The following is a 19,838-nucleotide window of genomic DNA, read 5'->3' on the forward strand; positions in this document are numbered from 1 at the left end:
GAGTTGAATTCTATACTGCCGATATTAATCAATGGTAGGTCTCAAAGCAAGTTTTATACCTGATCCAGCATGTGTGAAATTGAATATATATATATATATATATATATATTAGGGTGGGCCAAAAAAAATGATTATTTTTTTTTTTACTTTATACTTTGAAAATCGGTTGCTGGATGCCTCTAAAGAATTCTCACCAAATATGAGCTCTTAATTTTGATAACAAGGTCCTCCGCTTTACAATTTTGCATTTTTTCCTGAGTATTAGAAACAAAAATTCATATCTCTTTGACAACTGTTCGTTAAAAAATATCTCTCCTCATATTCTTGTAGGAAATCGAACGCTCTACAAAAAAGGTCTCTTACAATTTTTTCGTAAACCTTACCGTTTAAAAGATATCAAAGCTTAAAGTTTGATTATTTTAAGAGAAATTTCTGTTTTGCTTATGAATTTTTTAACTCGCTTACAAAAAATTTTGATGAATTGCGCAACTCATAGTTTTGTAGGAAATTAACTGCTCTACAAAAATGGTGTCTTATGATTTGTCGATTAAGTTAAGCGTTTAAAAGATATTCATCGTCAAACTTCAATGCATACTAATTTTAACAGTTTTTGATGAATAATTCGAAAAATTTCAATTCAATTCATAAGTTTCATGAAAATTTATTCCAATGTGAGTTCCTAAGAAAAGAGAAAAATAGTATAAAAATATGTATTAAAAATTAAAAATTAAAAAATATATAATATATAGAACTAAAAAAATAAAAGAAAAATAGTATAAAAATATATATTAAAAATTAAAAATTAAAAAATATATAATATATAGAACTAAAAACATAAAAGAAAAATAGTCTAAAACATTTCTCTTTTCTTAGGAACTCACATTGGAATAAATTTTCATGAAACTTATGAATTGAATTGAAATTTTTCGAATTATTCATCAAAAACTGTTAAAATTAGTATGCATTGAAGTTTGACGATGAATATCTTTTAAACGCTTAACTTAATCGACAAATCATAAGACACCATTTTTGTAGAGCAGTTAATTTCCTACAAAACTATGAGTTGCGCAATTCATCAAAATTTTTTGTAAGCGAGTTAAAAAATTCATAAGCAAAACAGAAATTTCTCTTAAAATAATCAAACTTTAAGCTTTGATATCTTTTAAACGGTAAGGTTTACGAAAAAATTGTAAGAGACCTTTTTTGTAGAGCGTTCGATTTCCTACAAGAATATGAGGAGAGATATTTTTTAACGAACAGTTGTCAAAGAGATATGAATTTTTGTTTCTAATACTCAGGAAAAAATGCAAAATTGTAAAGCGGAGGACCTTGTTATCAAAATTAAGAGCTCATATTTGGTGAGAATTCTTTAGAGGCATCTAGCAACCGATTTTCAAAGTATAAAATAAAAAAAAAAATAATCATTTTTTTTGGCCCACCCTAATATATATAGATCCTTACACGATACGACAAATGAAATAGAAAATCAACATTAACTATTTACTCTTATTCTTGATTACAGTGATAGAGGATTGCTCAAGACTTTTGAAGCAAGCAAAAGGACACCGTGGGCGTGGAGAGGCAATTGCAGTGACCTGCATTGATGGACTGACTTACAGAGCTTTTATAAATTTCTGTACAAAATTTCCCCTGACCGTCCCTCGCCGAGTTGCACCGAGCTTTAAAATGTTCAAAATGCCCTATTCAGCTGGCTGCCTTTAGCTACCTTCAGTCAACGCCGATTACTAACCCAAGCTAATACCCAATGTCACCCATTGTAAGTATCTATCCTATTGACAATCGTTCTTACCTTATAGATGAAACATGGTGGCGGTTTCGATGACCAAATGTTCGATAGATAATTCTGTCATTCCTGAATTGATCAATTTTCACATTTTGATAGTGTCAATATTTGCATTCTGAAGGATACAAAAACACTCTATTCACTGTTGATGCAGTAATTACACTTCTTTTGTCATCGTCGACAAACTATTCTAGAATTCTGAAAAAATTTCACATTCGTTTGTAAGTCCGTTATTTGTATTAAATGGAATACAGAGAGACACTCGATACAATTATGATAGAACTTCAGTCGTTAAATTCGTTGAATAATTTCATTGTATTTTGCGACTCTTCCTCGAGATCAACTCGTAGATGTTTGAAGTTCTTATTTACGGCAATAATTAATTAAGTTATTTTGGGTATTCAAATTTCGATCGCGTGTTCAGACTCCTGAATGATTTTTATGTTTATAAGCGCATACGCTTGCATATGATAGCCCGTGATGAGAGATAACGACGTCGCAAGTTTCAACGTCAACTCTCTAAGAGTTCGTTTTTTGTTTGATAGTCTCGCTCTTGTGTATTCCAGTATAATTCTGGTGTCTCTAGTATAATCATTCTTCGATCTCGACGGTCTCAGGGTGAGGATCCCTTTCAAAAATCTTCTAGTCCTGCTGTCCTGTCGAACTTCCGGCCCGACAGTAAAAGATATTGCGAACCTAAACGCGTCTAGACAACCATGAAACGCATCGGTTGCTTATTCTTCAGTGAGGCATTCGAGAATATTTAAGCTAGATGCGTGGTATGGTAATATCCAATTTCTGGGGCAAAATAACCACTAGCATTTTAATTTTTTGCCAAATGGGATGAGTTTTCGTGTTATGAGAAATTAACAAATTGACTGTGAAATGAGCATCGATTGAAAAACTGGGTACCAAGGTTGTGCTGGCCACTCCGGAATCACTATTGTTCCGTGTGCTTTCTCTTGCTTAATTTTTCGCAAGGTTTTCAAAATTAGTGAGAACGGTAGAAAAGAGTTGAAAAATAGGGCGCGCATGTACTGTAAACGGGTCGACGTTAAATGAATCCGGGTCCCTGCTCCACGAAAGGTATTTGTTGCACTCCGCGTTTTCCCTATCAAGTTTATATAGGGTTCTGTAACACTATCTACGTTTTCGTAAAACGCAAAGTCGGCTGACACGAACTTGGTTTCTGGTTCCATTCATCGCGACTCTCCATCAACTTCAAAGTTCATTTTTGAGCTTACATACGATGCAACTAACATTATATGACTGGTCTCACACCGTTTCCAAATTTCTCTCGCTAAACTATTCAGACGCTTATACCGCATGCGCCCTTTGGATTTTTATCACTGGTATGACCATAAACCCATCATAATTCGCTCCGTTTCCTTTGAGAGCTATGAATTTTTGTGATTCGGAGGCTTTTGTAAAGGCCCAACCATATTCTACAACGAAGCAATAGGAATCGAAAATATCGTTCCTACAAATTTCGCAAAATCACGAATTTTGCATATTTCGCTTCTATTCAACTGTATGACTTTGTCCTTGACGATTTCTTTTTCACCGTGTGCTTATGAAGCGAACAAAATGCAGCAACAACAAAAGGCAGCAAAATTAAAAGGTGAGGAAAACTGCTTTAATGTCAAGCATGTTTACAGCTTACAGTCTGAATCAGGATTGTTTTTGCAATAATACTGTTTGACGCAGCAACCTTATTCATGTCTTTTATCTACGACGACTACTATATCAGAAAGGGGAGCAGAACGGGTGATTGTACCCTTCGTAACATTATGACAAACAATGATGAAACATACTTTAAAGTAAACTAAAAACCAATACCATCCGCGTCTTGCCTATAGCAGGAGTGCTATTGATAGCTACTGTACATCCCAGCAAACACAAACTGTAACGGTTTCTGAAAATGTATATAGTTAGTAGTGTAACAAATTGCACTTTACTATTGTATATCAGACAATATTATTCTTCGCGTGGGTAATAAGAACTAACCGTTATGTTTGCGTTGTGCTGCTGTGTCGCAACTATGCCTTTTTACTGATATGCATTATTGAGTGACACTCTGACATCGAGACAATAAGAATCCAGCATATTTCAGCATGCTTAATATGCAAAGTTAGATAGCTAGGAAGAAAAAAAGACAATGTATTTGGTATTCATCGACAATGACAACAATTCGGTTCTTTAGCTAAACAATAGAAGAATGTCAATTTCTTCTAGCTCAAGAACCGTAACATGTAGAATTTCATTAGCGTTTGTATTCTGACGAAACACCACTATTGTTCTTTTGGTAATTATTCTGCAATGTGACCTCTGGTTTACCAGCTTTCGTTCACTGACTGTTGAAAAGTATCCGTTGAGAGAGGTTTCATTGTAATATTAAGATGAAAAATATCGGAGTGCATGAAACATGAACAAAACATTCTACTCTGCCGTAAAGACTGACAAAAGCATCCTCTTGGGAACCTAAAACGTCGAATTTGGTCAACTTTTTCCAATTTCAAATAATTTTGTCGTTGGATTAATTAGTAAAGTTGAGTGCATCTTGTTTAAAATAATGGGACATTTTCTTTCCAAGCGTAGTTTGAATTTGTCAAACAAGTATACAAGAATTTTTAAATACGATGAATATGAAATTGATCGTCACGTACCGAGCTTACAAGGTACGAAATACCAGCTTATATTTAGGTTTCAAAAATTTTTTAATTCTTGAAATACGATTTAAGTATCGATGGTGCAGGACCATAATCAACAGCAAGGTGAGCACACGCTAAAAACTTCATGATTCTCATTTATAGCCCAATCGAAGTACCGTGTCTGTGATAGGATATTGTAGGCGGATAGTTTGATGCTATGTGTGATTGCATTAACTTGCCTCAAGAGACATGATTTACGACAAGATAAAGATACCATTCCATTTTTCAGATGATCGTTGACATGAATGTATTTTTTGTCTAATTTCCCGTCCTAAATTACAAAATCTATTTATATTTATTACGTGCATTGCATAATGGAAACTTCTTTCATTTCGTCTTGAGATAATGCACGTTAAAAGAACCCAAGAGCCGCAGGGAAATATTTATTAAAAACTGTGCAGTGGATTTAAGTTGATTTTAAATATATTTAAAATAAGTTGATAGTAAAATTTATTGTTAATCCTTCTATTAGACGGAAACGCAGGAATTCGCAAGCAACGCGCTTTCAGTACAGCCAGTTGTAAATACAATTATCATCACAATGAATTAATGCATGACACGTAATGAAGGCTGGTGGGGCGCACTGTTATAAAAACGTAGCCAACTCCAAAGGGGTAACCATTATTCTCAAGTATCTAAGACTCTTAATAAAAGCACTTTACATCGTACAGGACCACTAACATGTCGAGTAATAATTTGAACGGTGTTTGGAATGAAGAATTGGCATTCCCGAAACCGGGTGAGGACGTGGTGATTTCTGGAATTGCCGGAAGATTCCCAGAGTCGAATAACTTGACGAGTCTCGGAGAAAATCTTCTCAACAAGGTAGACGTCATCACCGACGATGATCGCCGCTGGAAACTGGGTAGATTAAAATAATTCAAGTGAAAGTATTTAATCGCAAAGTGAATAAATTTCGTATGCCTGTTTAGTACGGAGTTTCATAATTTTACTGATGTGTAACTCTTGAGGTTTCCATTCAATAACCTGAACTCAACTAATCAAATTTGCGATCATCCTCAGAAAATCCGGATATTCCCCAACGAACTGGGAAAGTTAACAACATTGAAAAATTCGATGCGGAATTTTTTGAAATGCACTTCAAAGAAGCTCACACTATGGATCCTGCAGCAAGAATGATACTAGAACATACTTACGAAGCTATTATTGACGCTGGTGTGAATCCTCGCCAACTTCGCGGAACTAACACCGGAGTCTTCGTCGGCGCCTGCTACAGCGAATCGGAAAAAACATGGTTGTATACAGAATTTCAGGTGAGAGTTAGATTCACTAGTCGATCACCACCTTAATAAGAATACCGCTATCGTCGACTCATACTCGACACGTATCGTCGTCACTCATAGTAAATTTGTGCGATAAATTTCACAGTTTCATATCGTTCGTATATGCAATTTTCCACGAGTCATTTTGTTATTTTTCATTGCAATCGCTCTTAAAACGTCTAAATCGTATGAAAAACTTAAAGCTGACATGAACTTATATAATAGGATGTCAATTTTATGACCAAATCGTCAATTATGGGAGTATTAGAACAACAATAATAACTATTAGCGGCTACAACCTTATCAGCATCAGGACTGCAAGGTCGTATCTATAAGCGTATTCGACCTTCTGATATTAGTTGATAAATTTATACTCGAGACCAAGAAAAGTGAAAATAATAATTCTTCCTAGACAGGACTTTATGCAATTAGTCAACATAGGCTTTTATGGTTGAGTTGGTAGCGGAGCGTCGTATCTATCAGTAAATACGATCTTCTTAATTAAACTGTTATTGGATTTCAACGTTTCCGACCATATTGTCATGTCTTAAGCCTAGATACGATTAAAAAAATATGATCTTTTGCATTTATTAACAACAAAAGAACGTATGATAGCGCTTTCAACCCGATGCCATTAGACACGTATCATTTTATTGTCTATCAAGTCCCCAAGCAATTTCAGTGATGTGTAAACCAGGTGCTCATTATGAAGAGTGAGATTTTCTTCATCAAATTTTACTTCAAACCCAATGAGTTGCAACGCTTATTTAGAAGATCTCTGTTTTTGTCCAGGCCAACGGATTAGGCGTACCCGGCTGCTGTCGTGCCATGATGGCCAATCGAATCTCCAATTGGCTGGGTTGTACAGGACCCAGTTACACCATGGACACTGCGTGCAGTTCAAGTTTGTTTGCCATGGATCACGCGTACAGAGCGATTCGAGCTGGCGAATGTGAAGACGCCATTGTTGTGGGATGTAATTTATGCCTTCATCCACATCTATCTCAGCAGTTCTTTCTTCTTGGTATGTTATTTTCTTCTTGGATTTGAGTCTTACTTTTACGTGTCTGTGGATCTAGTCATTAACGAAAAATGTATAAAAAAAAACGTCGTTATTGGAGTTCGTGTAATGAACAATTCTTGAGAAACATGAGATAAGGACAAAGACGTTCTTGTACATCAGGCTACACGTCAAGAATCTGCGATACTTGTGTCGTCTTGATAATCAATAAAGAATTTCTCTAGTTCAATCATTTTTCCATCAGGCGTACTTTCGGCCGATGGACGCTGCAAATCATTCGACGCTAAGGGGGACGGCTACTGTCGCAGTGAGGCGCTATGTGCAATCTATATGCAAAAATCAAAGAATGCTAAACGCTCGTATGCTCATGTTGTTCATACAAAAACAAATTGCGACGGCTTCAAACAAGAAGGAATCACTTTTCCATCAAGTACAATGCAACGTGTTCTGTTCGAACAATTCTACGACGAGTGCAAAGTTTCACCGTCCGAGTTAGCTTTCTTAGAGGCGCACGGTACTGGAACCAAAGTAGGTGATCCTGCCGAAGTTAACGCAGTGGAGGAAGTATTCTGCCCTGGACGAACCACTCCGCTTCAAATTGGGTCAGTCAAGTCGAATTTGGGTCATACCGAACCAGCAAGTGGCCTTTGTTCCGTCGCCAAGGTAAAAGGGTAACTCATGACATTTCAAAACTCATAAATTTCTAAAATTTACGATGTATTTCGAGGAGTTTTATGAAAACCAATGCGACGCTATATCAACCAGACGAGATGGTAATTGGGGGATTACTGAGATACGATGTAGTTGAACCAAATCCATGTATACGATGTTATTCTGCTCGGCCGTCCGTATTTTTTATTTCGATGACTTCTGTTTGATTGAAAAACAAGATAGAAAATCGAAATTTTTTCTTGATAATTCTCTACGTGATTGTCAATTTCGTTCCACGAGGTCATAGTTGAGAAATGACGACGTATTGTTTTACTTGAAACTATAATTATATAGTGTATATAGTGTCTATTCCACCAAAGGTGATACTTGCGATGGAGAGTGGAATCATCCCGCCAAATATAAATTATAATCGTCCCCGCGAAGAAATCGAAGCATTGATGACTGGTCGCATCCAAGTTATAACCGAACCGACGCCATGGAAGGGCGGTTACGTTGGTATAAACTCTTTTGGCTTTGGTGGTGGAAACGCACACGTTTTGCTGAAATCAAATCCGAAAGAGAAGGTCAATAATGGTGCACCTAATGACGACATGCCGAGACTCGTTGCCGTATCTGGACGGACGGAAGAAGCGGTGACAACTTTATTGAATGACGTAGGTTATACAGTTGAACTGATTTCCAGTACCGAAAATATTTCTAATGCGTCTGATGAATGGCGCACCATTATCTATCATCTATCTATATGTCACTATCATCATTTGCAAGTGAATTACAATTTCGATAAATACCCATTTGCCTTTACAAAACTACACGGAAGAAACTTTACAATTACTTTGACGAAAGCACATGTTTTTTTCAGCTTACCTGTGTATATTATTGAAATTTCCAGCAAGACCGATTCCGACTACCGTTTCAAGCACTCATATTCGCCAGTAATACACATCATTTTGTACTTGCAGCATTACTTTGTTCACAGTCGCTGTCTTTTCAGTAAACCATCGCACTTTGAACTCAAAATTGTATGTTTCGATAATCGTAGATATTAAATGCAGTCGAGGTCTGTATAGTAACTGTAATTATGCCTTCCCGTGACTACAGCTTGAAAGCAGACCCGCGGATGTCGAATACATCAGCCTCTTTCACGAAATACATGCTGAAGAGATTGCTGGTCATAAATATCGTGGATATACCATATTGCCAGCCCGAGGCGTGGCGGAGAACAACATACGAGACGTACGATATTATTCTGGTAAGAAGCGACCGATATGGTTCGTTTTCTCTGGAATGGGATATCAGTGGCCTGGGATCGGTGAGTACCACTGTCATAAACGATTCATTTGCAAATTATAAACTCAGCCCATCAAACGAAATGCTTATGATTCAAGGGCACCAGTTTTTCATCAATAACTTTAGTGCCAGAAGAACGAAATGCATAGCAACGGACGCCAATCAATTTATACTTGCATTCAACAGGTAGAAGCCTGTTGCAAATTCCAGTGTTTGCTGAGGCCGTTCGGAAGTGCGAAACCGCTCTGAAGCCACACGGTATAGATATCGTTCAAGTTTTGACTGATAAAAATCCGAAGACGTTCGACGATATTATCAAGTTTCGTGTTGGCACAACAGCAATCCAGGTACAGTACTTGCTTCGTATTGATAATGACGAGGTGTACAGGTCGTGACACTTGTAGGACACTTCGTCATAACTTTTCTACTTTCATTTCAATACTATATAATGGCTTGCTCTATTCATGATGACATACTTTCATGCATTCACAGATTGGTTTAGTGGATTTACTGTCATCGATAGGAATTATACCGGATAAGGTCACTGACTATTTAGCAGGAGCGTTAGGCTGTGCCTACGCTGATGGATGCTTGACTGCGGAACAGACGGTCTTAGCAGCATACTACCACGGTCTAGTATTAACAGAATCTGGAGCAGTTTGTGGGAATGTGGCAGTTGTGGAGCTGAACACCATCGAACTAACGAGTTTGTGTCCGCATGACATACGTATAGATTGCTCGAATGGTCCTCAATGCTCAGTAATCAGCGGACCTGCAGATTCTATGACTAAATTTGTTGCGAAGTTACAGGTAGCTGTTAAAAAATGAGGATCTTTCATAATTTTATCGAAACAAATTTCCTACTTGCATTCTTACTGGCAAAGTCATATAATCAGTTGAATAATGATTGTTAATTTATTATTGAAGTATGATCGATTTCTTACAGGCTAATAATATTCCTGTCAGAGCCGAAGCTCGCGGTAGCGTCGTCTACAAAAGTGGTGAAGTACGGACAGTGACACAAAAACTATTGGCTCATTTGCACAAGGTTATTCCTAATCCAAAACCCTGCAGCCAAAAATGGCTGAACTCAGTATCTCATGAAAACTGGAATAATAACTCGGCTCGTTCATGTTCAGCTGAATACTGTTCGAGAAATCTGATCGCTTCAGTCTCGTTCGAAAAAATATCTCATCTTCTGCCAAACGATGCAGTAATTATTGAACTGGCACCACATAATTTGCTTCCGTGCGCTTTGCGAGGATCGTCAAAAGACGAAGTGACCAATATTGGTCTAACAAGATACTTGAATTGTGACAATGTCGACGTCTTACTTGACGCTGTTGGAAAAATGTACGAAATTGGATTATGTCCCAAATTAAGTAAATTATATCCCGATGTTCAATATCCAGTTAGTCGAGGAACTCCTATGATTTCTCCACTGTTGCGATGGGAACACTCAGAAGACTGGTTTGTCGCTCGTTTGCGAAAGCAAGATAAACTAGATAAAGGAGAAATTATTATAAACTTCGGCCTTCTCGACGAAGAGTTTGAATGGATGTCAGGGCACATCATTGATGGAAGAAATTTGGTTCCTGCGACCGGTTACTTGGCGTTAGTCTGGCAAACTGTGGAAATGATGCAAGGGGATCGAATCCTGAAAGTTTCGGTGGTATTTGAAAATGTGAAATTTCACCGAGCTACCACGATTCCTAAGACAGGTAGCGTTGCACTGCAGCTGATGATTCACAAAGGTAAGATCACATGTCACGCAACGGTAATCGTTGTACGGAGAAATTAATTTAATTGACAAATATTTGAGCATGTAGTAACTAATATTTATTCCTACTCAGGGTCGGGCAGGTTTGAAGTTACTGAAGGTGATGTCAGCATCGTTACGGGTGTCATCCGTGTCGCTTCAAACCCAGCTCTGGAACGTGTCAAAACTGATGTACTACACGTCGAAGAAGAGGAACTTGCCTTAACGAGCAGAGATATTTACAAAGAGTTACGTCTTAGGGGCTACCAATATACAGGCTTGTGCCGGGGTCTCACAGCAGCGTCCTTAAAAGGAACCAGAGGCCGCATATCTTGGCAAAAAAATTGGGCAGCCTTTATGGATAACATGCTACAACTACAAATCCTTGGAATCGACACTCGAGGACTATTTGTTCCTACGGCTATACGGAAGCTGGTGATCGATACAAAGATGCACATACATTATCTTAATTTGATGCCTGGCGACAAAAAAGGTTCAAATTGTTTTTATCTGTTACACCCCCGAATTCTTAAACGTGCGTTAAACGTCTGACGGGCGTAACATATAAGGGCCTGTTATAATATAATGTTTTTCTCGTGGTTGCCTGTCCAATTTATGCTGCTTATAAGTTTCCTAAGATGAAAAACAATAAAAACAGAAGATTATAACGGACCGTTATATATTAAGTTCTTTAAACGTTTGAAGGACGTTCATGAATTCGGGGGTAGGTGTATCATATAATACATGTGCGTGCTTCACACAATGATGGTAATGTTTTTTCGTGTTATAATTTCTCAATGACTAATCATGCATCTATTATCTACACTTGAATAGTACCAGGTGAAAAAAATACGGGGGACCATTTCTCAATTTCAAGATAAGCTCCTGAATCTCGATGAATTTCGAGGTGAATCGTCCATAGAGCAGTACGAGAAATCACTCCTTTGAAACGGGGCTTAATTTCAATGGAAATTTAAGGACATATTCCACAAGTTTACCCCTGAGAATGGTCTCGGTGAAAAAATCACTTGTCTAGAAATTGATTGCCTTTTTGCAATAAATTTTCGCTAAATCACTATATAATTGCAGTTTCATCACTATTTTCTAGAATTTGCTGTACAAGTTTACAAAGATTTGGATATCATCGTATCTGGTGGAATAGAAATTCGAGGACTCAGAGCCAATGCGATAGCGCGAAAAAAACCGGCTGCAGATCCCGTTCTGGAAAAATATGAATTTATAGCTCATCACGATCAAGCCCACGCTGAATTGAAAGTGATAATTTGCATCGCTGTACAGATAGCTCTAGAAAACCATATTGGTATCAGAGTAAAAACAGTTGAACTGATAGACGACGAAGATGATGCATGTGTTGAAAATTTGACGTCTCCTTTGATTCAAGAAGTGTTGAGCAATTTGCCGTTACTCCAAGCTGATTTGAATATCTTTGCACCCCTGACCAAGTTTCCGGAAAATGCTTTACCACCCAGTATCAAAATATCCCAGCCAAAAAACTTGTCCGGTGAACTCGATGCTGTCCTTATCGTCACTCGTGGCCTCTTCTCAAGCAAGAATGGAGAAATATTGAAACACGTGGAAAAAGCTATGAACGGCGGTAGTTTTATGCTGGCCAGAGAACCGCTAGATAATGATCTTGAAATAATACGGAAATCAATGGACAAAAAATTTAACATCGTCCTCGAAAAACGTACACCCAACGAGTTTATAATTCTGCTGCGTAAGAAGGAACAGCTGCCTGGGCTGACGACTGTTATAAAAATTGACAATCATAAATTCACCTGGCTTGACAATTTACAGATTGCCTTGAAGGCGGAAAATGAAAAGGCTGGTCGTACCACTAATCGAGTACTTCTTCTTAGCGAGGAAGATTTACAAAGTGGACTCATGGGATTCGTAAATTGTTTGCGCAGAGAACCTGTTGGTAAAGTGATCCAAGGTTTGTTGATTCAAGATTCCAAAGCTCCAAAGTTCTCGCTGCAAAATCCATTATACGCCAAACAGTTGAAATTGGGTTTGGCGTTGAATGTTCTACGTCCCGGAAGAGTGTGGGGGTCCTATCGGTTTTTACCACTGAAACCGTTGGCTCCCGAACCAGTCTACCATACTAGACTGAGTCAGGGTATACGTGGTGATTTAAGTTCTGTTCAATGGTTCGAAGGTATAATTCAGCCCAACGACCAGAACAAGGACATCAGCCAAGTGCATTATTCCTCGATAAACTTCCGAGATATTATGCTACTCACTGGAAAACTAGCACCGGAGGTTATCACTAAAAACAGACTGGTACAAGGTCACGTGTATGGGATCGAATTCTCCGGAAGAGATGTAAATGGTCGCGCCGTTATGGGGATAATTGAGGCCGGAGCGTTTACGAATCTATGTTTTGGTGAGAAATATCTTACTTGGCCGATACCGGATTGTTGGACTCTAGAAGATGCAGCTACGGTTCCAGTTGTTTATGGAACAGCATACTTGGCGCTCATGTGGATCGGTAAGATGAAAAAAGAAGACAAAGTTTTGATTCATGCTGGAAGCGGAGGCGTAGGGCAGGCAGCTATAACTTTAGCACTTTACGAAGGCTGTGAAGTTTTTACAACGGTCGGCACACCACAGAAACGAGAATTCATTAAAAAACAATTTCCACAAATCGATGACGATCATATCGGAAATTCTCGCGATACGAGTTTCGAGCAACTGATTCTTCGGAAAACGCAAGGACTAGGAGTGGACATCGTACTAAATTCTTTGGCAGAGGAAAAGTTACAGGCATCGGTTCGGTGTTTAGCAACTGGTGGACGATTTCTGGAGATTGGGAAATTCGATCTCGCCGCTGACAATCCTCTGGGCATGGAAGCCTTTTTGAAGGGCATCAGTTTTCATGCAATCATGTTGGATAATTTATTTATTGGCTTTCCGGAAGTGAAAAAATTACTGTGGAAAATGCTGACCGAAGGCCTACAGAGTGGTGCTGTCAAACCACTCGTTCGGACTGTATTTCCAATGGACAAGGCTGAAGCGGCTTTCAGATACATGGCAGGCGGGAAACACATTGGAAAGGTTTGATACATTTGATATATCATATCACATCAATGATTAAATCAACGTAAAGATGATCAATAACCCATAGCTTCTGAAAAACAACGTGACATTATGACGATATACATATCGCGTAGTATTTCCTGTTGGGGTGCGGAAAAAACGTTATTCAACTTGCAACTACACGAGTGCTAATTTTGTCCCTGCGTTGCATGGAAAATTCCATAGAAGCATAAGTTCGTATCACTGGAAAATTAAAGTTTTATGACTTAATAACTTATTTACGTATGACAATATTTTCATCGAACTTTTCACACACTTTCATTCAAGGTGAGCGCGATAACTTTTTTATAATCAGTACGAAGAAATCAATTGCTCCAGCTTGATTTTTATAACAAAACGTTTCACCTTCGGATAGCTTTATTCTTCATTCAAACTGAATCCAACCCTCCTTGTTATATCATAGAAAATTCAAAGTACCGTATTGGAAACTTTTGATTCTTCTTTGACAATTATATTAAAAGGATTTACTTCTCCTTCAATCGAATCAGCATTGCGGTGAATCTCTGAAGTGTTTGGTGCAGCAGGGATAAATAAGTCCGTAGGTCAGCATAAAATTATCAGCTATCGAAAAATTGGGGCGGTAATGAAGTTCCGTATTTGAAAACTTCCGAAAGCGCGTAATGCGAATTATTTGATGGTGAAACTCAAAGTAAGGAAATGAAACTTTTGAGAAACAGCAAAGTTTCGAGTGGTCGGAAGCAAGACGGATCTAAGTTCCGATATGCATAATTCCGTACATTGAAGTTACGACAGAGCAAAGTTCCGAAAAATAGAGTTTCGATAGAGTCAACTGCTGAAAATTGAAATATATCCACACAGCGTAGTTTCCTCAACGAGTGGGTGTACAGAATCAGAAAAATCGAAAAATGAAATGACTAGGATTCCGAACGCAAGAATATCGAAAATCTGAAACAACGAAAGATGAAAATGCTGAAATTTCAGCAAGTGATAAATTCAGAGAACTGAAAATCTTCGACCTTTCGGAATTTTGATGTTTCGGATTTTTAAATATTTTCACTTCCACACCTGCTGTCTCTTTTGCCTCGTGTATTTGTAATATTCGTTTTCGGCTCACGCTCGCCTACGACTCGTACTGCAAATTTACGGAAAAATTACTGCAACCTTAGCACAAAACAAAAATCAATTTGTCGGTTGCTGTTACATTCCGGAGCTTAATTATTCAACACACACTTTCAGGTCCTGATCAAAATTCGTGACCAAGATGCAGCGTGTCAGTCTCTTCTGCCTTCCGCATTACCCCGTTATCACTGTTCAGAGGATGGCAGTTATCTCATTCTTGGTGGCCTGGGTGGCTTTGGTCTTGAGCTGGCCGATTGGCTCGTATTGCGCGGAGCGAAAAAATTAGCCCTCACGTCCCGTAAAGGAGTCAGTTCTGGATATCAACGTATGAGAATCAGTACTTGGCAAAGTTACGGAGTGAAGGTCATCATAACAGTGGGGAAAGATGCCTCGACGAGAGAGGGATGCGAGGCTATACTCCAAGAAGCAGCGTCACTTGGACCGATTCACGCAATTTTTAACTTGGCTGTTGTACTCAAGGATGCCCTTTACGAAAACCAAACTGAGGAATCATTCGAAGAGTCTTTCAGAGTGAAGGCTTGGGCCACGAAGCAGATGGATCAATTATCGAGAACGCTGTGCCCGCAACTCAGGCAATTCGTGGTATTTTCATCGGTATCTTGTGGCAGAGGTAATGCGGGTCAAACAAACTACGGAATGGCTAATTCCGTCATGGAAAGAATATGCGAAAATCGAGTAGCAGAAAAGTTGCCCGGCTTAGCCATACAATGGGGAGCCGTCGGCGATGTCGGACTTGTTGCTGAAATGCAGGAAGATAACAAGGAAATTATTATCGGCGGTACCCTGCAACAAAGAATATTGTCTTGTCTGCAAGAACTCGATGGTTTTTTGAATCAAGATTCTCCAGTAGTGTCGAGTATGGTAGTTGCTGAGAAAAAGTCTGGTGGCGCCAAAGGGAACATTCTCGACACAGTCGTCGATATAATGGGTATGACATTTACTTATGCTATTTTTGATAGGTTGCTTACGAATGCTGAAAATTTTCTCATTGAATTCCAAGTATGCGAAGAAATTTGTGACTCATAGTTTTTCATAGGACTCAAAGACCTTAAAACGGTTAGTCTGCAAACACCGTTGTCAGAGCTTGGAATGGATTCAATGATGGCAGTTGAAATCAAACAGACGTTGGAACGTGAATTTGAAGTGTTTCTAACAGCAGCGGACATTCGTGGTCTCAATTTTGAAAAGTTGCAGGAAATGGCAATGAAACAGGCGACAGAAAGCGAAACGAGGAAAGAGCTGAAGCCTAATACTGATGAAAACTTGGCGGGCATGAAACTGCTTCTAAGAGTTCTGGGCACTAATTATCAACAGGACAAAAACGTTTGTGTCCCTCTATCGACTGGCGCAAACAATGAAAGAGAAGAAATATTCATAGTACCCGGAATCGAAGGAACATACTCTGTATTCCAGCCTTTGACCGGTAAATTGAAATCACCAACAACGTGTTTGCAGCTCGGAATAGCTTCTTCAAATATCAAATCAATTGAGAAGTTGGCTGACTATCTCATCCCAGTAAGCGGTTTTCGTAATACGGGATACTGATTTTCAGTGTAGTGTATTCGAAGAAGTTCCACCGTCTATCAATCATCTTTCAAAATTTGCAGCATGTCGAAGCCAGATATAAAGGATGTCGCAACTTTGTGATCGCTGGGTATTCCTTTGGATCTTTGGTCGCCATTGAGATTGTAAGACACTTGGAGTCTAAAGGTTTCAGCGGTCGACTAGTGTTGATCGATGGTTCACCTGATTACATGAAGGCTCTGTGCAGCGAACACATCATCGTTGACGACGACGCGCAGATGCAATCTCTGTTATTACTGGAATTCATGGATGCGGTTGACCCATCGAAGAGGGCAGAGGTAACGACTTGACCCATAAATATTGCACAGGCATTCATCATTTTCAACTGCACAGTTGTCGTTCCATGTTGTATGACAATTGTAATAAGGACGAATACCTTATACTGTGATTTCGAGAGTTCCGTCTCTGTTGTGTTCTATCATTAAAAATAATTTCGTAAAATTATGTATTTCGAGACAATTGTATTTTTCTGTTTGAAGCTGGCCGTAGAGTTAAAAAAGTGTTCCACCTGGGAGGAGAAGTTGACAGTTTTTACCAAAAATGTACCTGCGGATAGAAATTTGAATTTCACTATAGAAGACCAACAAGCCATGTGTTCATCATTTTACAATCGAGTCAAAGCTGTCCTGAGTTATAACTTTTCCGCACCGTCACGCCTCAACACACCAATAACCTTAATCAAACCAACGATTCAAGCCGTACGCACAATATCAGAAGACTACGGTCTGGGATTGGTGAGAGTCCATTTAATAATCGCACTGTCGCACGAGTGTAAATCTTGACAACTGTAATAATATGTGGGTTACCACACACGATCTCTAATATGTTTGAACACGCTATTGGAATTATAGCATAAGAATGTTTATAAACATTATTGATATCGTATTCACAGATCACTTGCAAGAAAGTAGAAATATGCTACGCGGAAGGTAACCATGTTACGATGTTGGACGATGACATGTGTGCAGCAGCTATCGATGGAAATTCCCTCGAAGATGTCGAAATATGCGAGCCAAATGGAGCATTGTCCCAGAACTGAGAACTCTGCACACGCCTATATATTCTCCTACAGCAGCGGGAGGAACGGTGCTACACGGATCAGTTCTGCAAGTTCATTTCTACAATTGGCAGTTTTACACGTTATGTTAGTTTCTCCCGATTCACTGAAGGTCGATTGATTTTACAGAAATCAGTTCTACAGGGAAAATATTCTTCGGAATATGTTCTGCAGGCTCGTTTCTACAGAAATATTTTTCTAAAGAAAATTTCCCTACAGCAAGGAATTCAAAATTCACTTTAGAAATAATCCGTAGAATTGTTCTACAGGATAGTTTTCTAGTTTCATACATCCAACATAATACACATTTGACACAACACACATTCAATTCATACATAAATTCAACGCTAATAATTTGAATTAAATTAGATTAAATCCAATTGTACGAAATTGACGATTAAATAAAAATATTCTGTAGGAAAACATTTCTGTAGAGACGAGTCTGCAGAATATATTCTGTAGAATATTTGCTCTGTAGAAATGATTTCTGTAGAATCGATCGTCCTCCTTCGGAACGAATCTGGAGAATCGAACTTGTAGGACCGTGACTTGTAAAAACGAACTTGTACGACCGCCGCTGTAGGAATGTACTCATAAAATTATTCACCTGTAGGATTGATCCGCGTGATGCCGATACCCTCTTGTTTCGACAAACAGTGCACTTACATACCTGTATATGTATAGTGAAAATTATGCTATTTCCCATTGTGAAAGCTCCCTTGCTTTCATGGGCTGTAACTCCCCTGTAACTCCCCCTCCCGTCTCCTTACCGCTATAGCGTGCATCTGCTTCGCTACTTATTTTCATTAATAACTAATCATCTATGGGTCAGATGCGAATATGGCAGAGGACTTTTCGTCTCAGAATTTTATTTCCTATCAAAAGCAAAAAGTCGGGCCATTTCTTTATAGAGACCCTGTATATATAATATAAATAATAAAAATATAAAAAAAGATATAAATTTCAACGCACACACTTGTGCGTGAAATGTTTTTTGTTGTAGCGATTTCATCTCAGTTAGCAGACTTGTCGAAATGCCAACTGTTCGTGACAAATTAAAGCAGTCGTACTATTAACAAATGAAAAATTTTTACTCAGAGCAGGTAGAAAATCGACAAGACGATGACGGTGACGGTGACAGTCTGATCGTACAGCATGTGATAATGAATGTTGATAAGTGAAAAGTCGAGGCTGGGCAAACCATGTGTCGACGCATGCCTTCAAAAACTTTAAGTTGAAGACAAAGCCGTGACTAAAATTGGAAATTGTGTAGAACTTGGCACAGTGAAGGTAACAGGATGAAAAGAATTCTGTAATTATTACAATTCCTAAGTTTACAGACGACTTTTACATTGTTGACTATAAGTTGATAACCTAACGGCCATTTGTAGACGTACAGTTGACATTTAGTAAGCTGTTGGGTTCAAATACGCCTTATTCATGAGTCTCCAATTAATTGGCTTCATTTCCTGCTGGCAATAATTCAGACGTGCGTCAATCGAGTGCCACTTAGGCAGCCGTGACAGATGATTACTTGTATTCAAGTAGAGAGACCTGACTCAATTGACACTGCCATTTCCTGTGGCTTTAATATGTACAACGCGAGTATTGCATCCATCGTACGTTGTTGGATAGCTTTCGATTTCGGACGCTATATAACAAACAATAGCTAACTTAATAGAGACACAACGGATAATTTAGCAAAAATAAACGAATTATGAATTTAAGCTCTCTTAATGATTTCTTTCACCACAATGGACAAAATCGTAATCATAAAACATCTTTATTCATTCAGTAATCGGTCTTAGTCAGAAGCCTCTCTCCACAGAAAAAGGAATCGAGCAAAATAAGCACGCTCTTTCAAGAATGGATACTAAATATAACAATCGAGTATTGAATTTTTGATTTACTGCTTTGTTGATATTATTAGAAGAGCTATGCTAGCTCATAGTGTCACTATTCTCGCTGATAATGATCATTCATATATTACATTTTCTATTAAGTAACCATAATTTAATGCCAGTGCAACTTAATGTTCCAACAATCAGTAAACGTATAGTAATATTGAAAGTTGTGGCCATACTTCGTGTTACTCGTACCACATTTTTTGTAATTCCAACAGTACGTGAATCGTTATATTACTGATGCTCATTTTACGAGAATCCTCCGGTACCGGTACCGGTAGCGAATGAAATTTTTGTCAGTGCACCAACAGTACCGTTGGAAAGTTTCAAGGATCTCCTGTAATTGAATAACGCCATCTCAGTGGATAACTGATCTAACCTCAACGTAATCACAAAAAATTTCCCGAGTTACAAAAATGTAACCTGTAATACGTAACGCGTTATGTGACCAACTTTTTTGGTAAGTCACACGGATGCGAAGGTTATTGTACGACATCTTTTATGTTAGAGCTTCGCGTAATTTTGCTAACGAAAA

The 19,838-nt window shown here is 38.4% G+C and overlaps 1 protein-coding gene across 1 annotated transcript; it reads left to right on the forward strand.

Moving 5' to 3' along the window:
* Positions 1–5,009: 5,009 nt before the first annotated feature.
* On the forward strand, positions 5,010–19,469 carry LOC107223941 (fatty acid synthase). The gene is made up of 16 exons (XM_015663814.2): positions 5,010–5,380; positions 5,539–5,789; positions 6,591–6,822; positions 7,064–7,482; positions 7,851–8,144; positions 8,590–8,800; positions 8,965–9,125; positions 9,271–9,588; positions 9,725–10,532; positions 10,632–11,030; positions 11,646–13,615; positions 14,855–15,686; positions 15,795–16,273; positions 16,366–16,620; positions 16,822–17,076; positions 17,235–19,469. The coding sequence occupies exons 1-16, from the start codon at positions 5,197–5,199 to the stop codon at positions 17,379–17,381; spliced, it is 7,215 nt and encodes a 2,404-aa protein (XP_015519300.2). The 5' UTR covers positions 5,010–5,196; the 3' UTR covers positions 17,382–19,469.
* The last annotated feature ends 369 nt before the right edge of the window (positions 19,470–19,838 follow it).

This window comes from Neodiprion lecontei, chromosome 3, assembly GCF_021901455.1.
Source record: "Neodiprion lecontei isolate iyNeoLeco1 chromosome 3, iyNeoLeco1.1, whole genome shotgun sequence".
NCBI classification, from domain to species: Eukaryota; Metazoa; Arthropoda; class Insecta; order Hymenoptera; family Diprionidae; genus Neodiprion; species Neodiprion lecontei.